Source organism: Poromitra crassiceps (genome assembly GCF_964638095.1).
Source record: "Poromitra crassiceps genome assembly, chromosome: 22".
NCBI classification, from domain to species: Eukaryota; Metazoa; Chordata; class Actinopteri; order Beryciformes; family Melamphaidae; genus Poromitra; species Poromitra crassiceps.
Window position 1 is genome coordinate 6,798,182 of NC_139647.1, and position 9,149 is coordinate 6,807,330.

A 9,149-nucleotide genomic window follows, 5' to 3' on the forward strand; every position below is an offset into this window, starting at 1 on the left:
GACCCTATTTGAATTCCAGGCGACCCCACTTAGGGTCGCGAGCCTAAGGTTGGGAACCACTGGACTTCATTGTAGGGTAGGGGGGCACATCCTTTTTACTGGTGCTCCTATCTTCTTCTCTGGTGTCCTCCTGCAGTGTGCCGCTGACTCCCAAAGTCATACTCCGTGCCTGCCGTTCTGTCTCAATGCCATTCATAATGGATAAAAGCAAGCGATTCCCATTTTCACATAACTAGTAATGGCAACGTGTAATGTGGGGGGCCATATGTTCCCATAAGTTCTAGACATGGCCGGGCCGGCCCTTACCTCCATCTCCTGACAAACTGAACCAGTCATCCATCAAGGTAATGGGATCAAATGGAGATCCGGCGCCTGTCAGACACGGGCTTATGGAAGAGGTGGGCTGAGTGCCCTTGACATCCTCTCTTGCATACTGGCTGCTCTATGCTTTAGAGAAGAATCAGTGCAAATGGCTCCATTCACCAACTCTCCAGCTCTCCTCTCCCTACTGCAACGTCCTCCAGATCTCCTTGAAGCAAATCTAAATGGCTTAAGACTGGTCCCATTTTCTTCAACAATAAATTGAAGCAGACAGTGTGGGACATGGTTTGTCTAGAATCTAAGGCGTTGTGAAAGCTTTCCGCTCCTGGCTACTCCATAAAGGCTGTGGAGCAGTCAGTCTATGTCAAAGATATTCTGCATCATTTGCATGGCAGCTTATATAGCCTCTCAGTGTAACCAGTGCATTTTCAAGTCAAGGCAAGTTTATTTGCATAGCTCTAATTCACATGCATGTCTCAGGGGGCTTTACAGAGAATATGTCTAGCTAAGACTAGCTAAGCACTGTCAATAAACAGGATTGAACAATCTTATATTAGAGAGAGGGCGAGGGAGCGTGAGGGGAGAGAGGGAGGGGGGAGACAGGGGAGGGGGAGAGGGGGGAGACAGGGGAGGGGGAGAGGGGGGAGAGAGGGAGGGGGAGACAGGAGAGGGGGAGAGGGGGGAGACAGGGGAGGGGGAGAGGGGGAGGGGGAGACAGGGGAGGGGGAGAGGGAGAGGGGGGAGAGAGGGAGGGGGAGACAGGAGAGGGGGAGAGGGGGGAGACAGGGGAGGGGATGAGGGGGGAGAGAGGGAGGGGGAGACAGGGGAGGGGGAGAGGGGGGAGACAGGGGAGGGGGAGAGGGGGGGGAGAGGGAGGGGGGAGACAGGAGAGGGGGAGAGGGGGGAGACAGGGGAGGGGGGAGAGAGGGAGGGGGAGACAGGGGAGGGGGAGAGGGGGGAGAGAGGGAGGGGGGAGACAGGGGAGGGGGAGAGAGGGGAGCGAGAGAAGGGAGAGAACAGGGGGGAGGTAGAGCAGAACAAACAGGGTATACTGAGGCTGGGCGATATGGTTGAAATAATATCACAATAATCACAGGGGTCATTTTCAATACGAATATATATCACAATATGGTTCATGTAAGCAAAGTCACGTCTAGTAATCCAATTATCATATTATCATATATTGTGATGATACCTGGCAATTGTCATATTATCACGATACGATACGATACGATACCACTGAAAGGGTAACACGTGTGGACAAGAGTTGCTAATTGGGTGAGAGTCTCTTGCTGTATCAGCTGGCCACTAGCAGCAGCAAGCCCCTGTTAACGTTACATGTCCACCTTCCTAAAATAGGCCATGAAACTGCAGAAACACAGCATGGTCAACAAGTCGCAGGCTACATGTGACTGCTGGAGCTAAGAATATGCAGAAACCTTATTCCTCGTGAACAGTCACCAGGAAGTCAGCCAGTCATCAAAGACAGGCTATTCATAGAGCAGGACTGTGTCTTCAGCACCACCAACAACAACAACATGGACAGTTTCAACAGTCCATCCCACAGCAACTTTGCCCAAATGTGTTTGAACCGATTCTGCTCTATGGAACCGGCAAGTGCAAGGAACACTATACAGTAGAGCAGAGGTTCTCAAATGTTTTTCAGACAAGATACAAGATAGAAAATATACCGGGCACCCCTTCATTCTGATTTGTGATTTTGGGCTAAGCTTAATTGTTTCCACGGTAACGTGCTTGACTTTTAAATTGATAGGTTTGTCAGATTAGAATGTAATCCATGAACCATTTTAGATTTAAAGCATACAATATTTTTGTTGAACTATGAAGCTTTTGCACACACAAAAAGGTTTTATTTTTTATTTTCCTGAAAACTTTTCGCGGACCCCCTGGCAAAGTGCCACGGACCCCCGGGGGTCCCCGGACCCCCATTTGAGAACCACTGCAGTGGAGGAAACCAAGAAACCGCCACAGTGACTTTGCAGTTCCTCAAAACCAATTATTTTGTTATGATTGAAAGCTTTGTGAAAAAATAAAAAATAAAAAAACCTCTTCCTGCAGAGAAGTGTCTTTGACACCCGGCTGATCGGTTCCTCTCTATTTGAGTCAGGTTAGTCATGTAACACCTGGCTAATGAGGAGGAATGACTGGAGAGATTCAACAGCTTCACATATTTTCTGAGCTCACAATTTCTGACCAGGAATATTTGCGACAAAAATGTTTTCTATTAGCTTGTTAGCATTGACAAATAACACGACTGATGACAGCTTCTAAATTGTTCATGTTATTTGAACTAGTTTTGAGTTTAAATATACATGTTCCCACACAGAAGGGTAGAGTGCTTGAGATACTTGTGTCCAGATGTCTCCACTATTGTGGATCATCCCAGTTCTTTCTTGATCTGAATAGAACATTTGCCTCGACCTACATATGGTTGCTCTACAGCGCAACTCGCTACCGTATATAAATTATTGTATATTTTGCTACAGTGGGGGCAGATTTGTCTTGTAACTTTGCTCTGTAAGAAAAGCAGCTATATTCATTTGTCTTTAGAGCTTATTCTTTTAACCGCTGTGACAGCAGCATATAGGACATGAGCACCTAGCAAAGTCTGTGAAGAGCCGCCAGCCAAAGAAAGCACACGTTCCTTCTGCACCTGTCCTTCAAGACTGTCTTTCAGCTGTCGTGTCAAGTAACAACAACATTGTTCCTGCGGCTCATCTCTCTCTGTCAGCCACCATTATAGACAGTCTCTGTCAGCCATCATTATAGACAGTCTCTGTCAGCCATCATTACAGACAGTCTCTGTCAGTCATCATTACAGACAGTCTCTGTCAGCCATCATTACAGACAGTCTCTGTCAGTCATCATTACAGACAGTCTCTGTCAGCCATCATTATAGACAGTCTCTGTCAGCCATCATTACAGACAGTCTCTGTCAGCCATCATTACAGACAGTCTCTCTCAGCCATCATTACAGACAGTCTCTGTCAGCCATCATTACAGACAGTCTCTGTCAGTCATCATTACAGACAGTCTCTCTCAGCCATCATTACAGACAGTCTCTGTCAGCCATCAGCCATCATTACAGACAGTCTCTGTCAGCCATCATTACAGACAGTCTCTGTCAGCCATCATTACAGACAGTCTCTCTCAGCCATCATTACAGTCTCTGTCAGCCATCATTACAGACAGTCTCTGTCAGCCATCATTACAGACAGTACAACACTTCCCCCCCAGGGTGAATAAAAAGTCATCCTTTTAGCAATAGCCATTAAGATGTCATCCATTAGAATCTCTCATAATCACTCACAACCATTGAGATTTATTGTTGTGTGGCTTTGCAGTGAAGCTGAATGTCAAAATATCAAATGCACACGTTCAACTGCCGCCCAGTGGCAGGAAACAGTGAGTTGTTACAGTCAGAGGTGATAAATGTACATGTGGGCTAATGTTTCAGTTGATTCACTCAGGGCCATTGTCTTTTGCCCCCAATGTAATTAGCCTTTGAGGAAACTGAATCCTGCCATCGCCACCTGGTGGGCCTCAGCATGTGTGCTGCCAGTCACACTGTGTGTGTGTGTGTGTGTGTGTGTGTGTGTGTGTGTGTGTGTGTGTGTGTGTGTGTGTGTGTGTGTGTGTGTGTGTGTGTGTGTGTGTGTGTGTGTGTGTGTGTGTGTGTGTGTGTGTGTGTGTGTGTGTGTGTGTGTGTGTGTGTGACCCATTGACCACGGAGCCCATTTATTAATTGTCATACAAGCAGCCAGCCTCCCGCCCCCTCCTCTCTGTCCACCCCCACCCGCCCCCCTCAGCTGCTGTTTGGCTCCCCCAGGCCAGGTCCTCTGAGCCTGATGAGCCCCGGCCAGGCCACACAGCTAGTGGACTGTCTCTGTTTAACGAGCCCCGGCTAGGCCACACAGCTAGTGGACTGCCTCTGTTTAACGAGCCCCGGCTAGGCCACACAGCTAGTGGACTGCCTCTGTTTAACGAGCCCTGGCCAGGCCACACAGCTAGTGGACTGCCTCTGTTTAACGAGCCCTGGCCAGGCCACACAGCTAGTGGACTGCCTCTGTTTAACGAGCCCCGGCTAGGCCACACAGCTAGTGGACTGCCTCTGTTTAACGAGCCCCGGCTAGGCCACACAGCTAGTGGACTGTCTCTGTTTAACAAGCCCCGGCCAGGCCACACAGCTAGTGGACTGCCTCTGTTTAACGAGCCCCGGCCAGGCCACACAGCTAGTGGACTGCCTCTGTTTAACGAGCCCCGGCCAGGCCACACAGCTAGTGGACTGCCTCTGTTTACCCCGGCTAGGCCACACAGCTAGTGGACTGCCTCTGCTTACCCCGGCTAGGCCACACAGCTAGTGGACTGCCTCTGTTTACCCCGGCTAGGCCACACAGCTAGTGGACTGTCTCTGTTTACTCACCCTTTTGCCCTCTTTGCCTGGTTCCCCTGGTTGTCCTGGTATCCCAGCTAATCCCTAGGGGGAAATGGACATCACAGTGAATGAGGTGCTACATTCATGGGCAATTTGGCAATGTAAGAAGGGTTTCCAGCTTGCTGCTGCAGACAGATGTAAAATGTAAGAAGGGTTTCCAGCTTGCTGCTGCAGACAGATGTAAAATGTAAGAAGGGTTTCCAGCTTGCTGCTGCAGACAGATGTAAAATGTAGGAAGGGTTTCCAGCTTGCTGCTGCAGACAGATGTAAAATGTAAGAAGGGTTTCCAGCTTGCTGCTGCAGACAGATGTAAAATGTAGGAAGTTTCCAGCTTGCTGCTGCAGACAGATGTAAAATGTAGGAAGGGTTTCCAGCTTGCTGCTGCAGATGCTCTGATAGTTCATGGCACTTCAGTAATGTCTTATTCAGCTGATAATAGACTTTTTTTTGTTGCATTTTATCCAACATGAAAAATAGATAATGAAATATTGTAGTTGAATTAAAGGGGTGTTTAAATGGTGTTTTACCTTCTCTCCTCTGTCACCAGGGGGACCCTGAGGGTGGCAAATAGAAATGTTCAAAATATTATATGAATACTTAGAAAAGAAAAGCACAAACTCAAATAAGGTGCGCTATTTTCAGTGAAAAAAAAGTGTGAAAGAGTGAAATGTCAATCCATTAATTAAAAAGTACCTGATCTCCCTTGAGACATTCTTTCTCAACCTAAGGGGGGAAAAAACAATTGTTATCTCACAAATTTAAATTGCCATCTGTTATAAGCAGGCAACCCAATCAGCCATGAGGTAATGATCCTTGCCCTGATGACCCTATGAGAAGTTAGGGCACGGTTATTACAACCCCCCAGGGCACCTTGCTGGCTACGGTCAGGGAAGGGCAGACAGAGTGGTCTCTCCGTCTCTACGGACACAAGGCCACCGACAACCTCTCAGCTTTCAGATACGAGCCAAATCATTGGTGTCCCGTTACAATTGGCATCCAAAAGTCAAACACTGTTGACTTTTCTTGGAAACAGCTGCCGAAATAGACATTCATACATTATTATGCTCAACGCGAGTCAGAGGTCTCATGCAAAGTTAAAAAGGATTTTTTTCTTTTTACAAGAAGGATGACAGCGTTAAGATATTTGCAGCAACGTCTATAAAAAAAAAAACGAGTGACAGCTCTGACCGGTGACACCTTCAATAAAACATGCCCCAACGTCCCCAGTGGTGTTTTAGCTAATAAATCAATTTTTCATGTAGATCATTTGCTGGCTTGAAGGCAGAGAATTTCGACCTTGGGTTGCACCCAATCCACATTACTTAAACAATTGCCTTCGCACGTTCTATGCTCACCATCAACGCAATGTTTACTAATGCGATGTGAGAAAAATTACTTGAAAAAAATAATTTCCTCAGAGAAATATGTGTGGTGCTCTGCTCGTCCTTATGAATGTTAAATTAGCATGAGTGAACACGGTAGCTAATGGGTGGTGGCAGCGTTCCATGGGTATAGTAAGGACTCCGGTGACAGAAAAGGGGCGGGGCCAGTGCGGTGGGACACAGGCACGCCACTGCTGATCCAAACTGGCAGGCCGAGCCCCTCATGATGTGTAGATAATTAGCTAGCCACCCGCAGTACACTTCTTAATCTCCACTACCCTTCAGCAACTCCCCTATGCAGTGCCAGCATGTGTATGTGTGCGCGTGCACTCTTCATGTGTTGACGCGTGTGCGTGCGAGCGTCTACGTGTGCATAATCGTGGCATCTCCACCTTCAGTCTGTGTGTACGGGGTGCGTGGGGATGTGTACTTTTGCAGGTGGTGCTCTCCTCTGCCTCCCCGGGATTTGTGTTGACATGAGCACAGAGAAGGCAACAAGTCCACCCAGGCCAATTAGAAGATGGAAATGCATGAGCCATGGTGGAGCTCGGAATGCAAAAAAGTCTACTGGGAGGGAGGGCCACCTAGAAGTCCTATTTTGACTTTGGGGGTGAGAGAAGGGAGACAGGGGGGGGAACTGGAAGAGATGGAAGTATTTTCCAGAGATGGGAAGTAACAAAGTATGAATATGTCCTTACTGTACTTAAGTAGTACTATTTTCAGGTATCCTGATGGAGTATTTATTTTTATTTTTACTTTTACTCCCCACATTTGAACACTATCTGTATTTTCTACTCCTTACATTTTCAAAATAGGCTAGTTACTTTAGTTTGAATGCACGAGAGAAAATAATGATGTAATGTTGTTTGTCTATCTATCTTGTCTTGCACTCTCCCAGCTCACCCAGGTAGGATGTACTGTAGCCGGCTACTTACTACCTGTCAACCTCCACCCCCGTCCCTCTCTACCTGGCTGTGTTTGGCCTGTCTGTCTGTCTGTCTGTCTGTCTGTCTGTCTGTCTGCTGAGCCCTGTCTGTCTGTCTGTCTGTCTGCTGAGCTCTGTCTGTCTGTCTGTCTGTCTGTCTGCTGAGCTCTGTCTGTCTGTCTGTCTGTCTGTCTGTCTGTCTGTCTGTCTGTCTGTCTGTCTGCTGAGCTCTGTCTGTCTGTCTGTCTGTCTGTCTGTCTGTCTGTCTGTCTGTCTGTCTGCTGAGCCCTGTCTGTCTGTCTGTCTGTCTGCTGAGCTCTGTCTGTCTGTCTGTCTGTCTGTCTGTCTGTCTGTCTGTCTGTCTGCTGAGCCCTGTCTGTCTGTCTGTCTGTCTGTCTGTCTGTCTGCTGAGCTCTGTCTGTCTGTCTGTCTGTCTGTCTGCTGAGCCCTGTCTGTCTGCTGAGCCCTGTCTGTCACATTGAGATGTCCATCTCTTTTTCAAGTGGGCCCTGGCCAAGAAAGCAGCATACAGTTAATTCCACATATAATACATTCAAAACCAACACAAGTCAAAACAAGACAATAGGCTCACACGACAAGCAACCAAAATCGGTTCACAATTCAAATAAAAAGGCAAATTTAAAAACATGAGCACTCCTTTGCCAGCAGTTGTCCAATTTGTTCTTTGAAATGATCCATCCTAATGAGGGAATCTAATTTCGAATCTGTTTGTAGCAGGTTCCAGGAGAACGGAGCAGCAGAGCTAAAGACATGTTTCCCAAACTCACTTCTCACAGCAGGAACATGATGATACCACATACAGGTTTTTGATCTCAGATTGTAACGACCAGATTGAGTGAGCAAGGTGCTTGGTAAATTGGTAGCTGGCCCAGGATGGCTTTGTAAACAAACAGATACCAATGTGACTGTCTTCTATTGCTGCTTTCACCAAATACCGTATTTACACAAGGAGATGTGTGTTCATCATCAGTAATGTGGATATAACGACTAAGTGGGTAAAGGCAAATAATAGAACAGCTAGAACAGCCTGGTAAGTTCAGAAAATGACATCACTTTACCGTAATGCAGCCTTTAAAAGCAGGAAAAGAACACTTGTGCCACGTCACCATATCACCATATCTAACATCTGAGACCATATCTTGTCTCATATCACAATATGGATATAATATTGTTATATTGCCCAGCTATACAGTGAGTGAAATAGCGTGTACTTACAGGCAGGGCTGGAGTGCCCGGCAGACCCACATCGCCCTGTGCAAGAAGACATTATAAATAAGAGGAGAACTGCTCAAACTAAACAAGCACATCTTCAACATACAGTTCTGTATGCATTTAGAGATTAGCTGTGGCTAAATCCATACAATATATTTGACACATTTCAACAGCTAGCCCAAAGGCCAGATGTATGATGAAGACTGGAGGTGATGAAAAATGAGGCTGACCATGCTTTACAATAAGACTTCAATATGTGCACTAAGCTTCCCCCAACTCATAAAGCTTCATCATAGCAGAGCATTAAGTGATATTTATGTCACCAAACGAAGCCCGTCTGACTTGGACTCTGGCAGGCAACGGACAGGTGTTATTAAATGTGACAAGCCTTAACATAAACACAGCCGTACAGTATCACGTAAAAGCTTTGTGGTATTAACAATGGACAGATATGATAACACGGCGTTGGTGACTGTGACATGAAACGCTGTATAAGGAAAGACGTCTTTTGACACCAGCATCACTGACTGTAAATAGTGAGCTCGCGTGCGTTTTATTGCCTCACTTGCCTTTTATGATCAAACTCTAGAGCTGCAATGATTTAGTCGATTGACAGAAAATTAGTCATCAACTATTTTTTACAATCAATGAATTATTTAGACCGATTTTTAAGAAAAACATTCTAAGATGATCTGGTTCCAGCTTCTTAAATGTGAATATGGCTTCTTTAGTCTTCTATGACAGTAAACGGATTCTCTTTGCCTTGTGGACGGTTGGTCGGGACAAAAGGAGACATTTGAGGACGTCATCTTGGACTTTGGGGGAAAAGTGA

General features: G+C 46.5%; 1 protein-coding gene across 1 annotated transcript in view; it reads right to left on the minus strand.

Moving 5' to 3' along the window:
- The window catches only part of LOC310796129 (uncharacterized protein), a gene marked incomplete at both ends in the record, with an annotated part of 167,935 nt that overhangs the window by 95,813 nt on the left and 62,973 nt on the right, over window positions 1–9,149 (minus strand). The window contains 3 exons of the mRNA XM_083658276.1: window positions 4,766–4,819; window positions 5,305–5,331; window positions 5,471–5,500. Of these exons, the coding sequence (XP_083514402.1) occupies window positions 4,766–4,819; window positions 5,305–5,331; window positions 5,471–5,500 (111 nt within the window). The remainder of the gene's footprint in view (window positions 1–4,765; window positions 4,820–5,304; window positions 5,332–5,470; window positions 5,501–9,149) is intronic.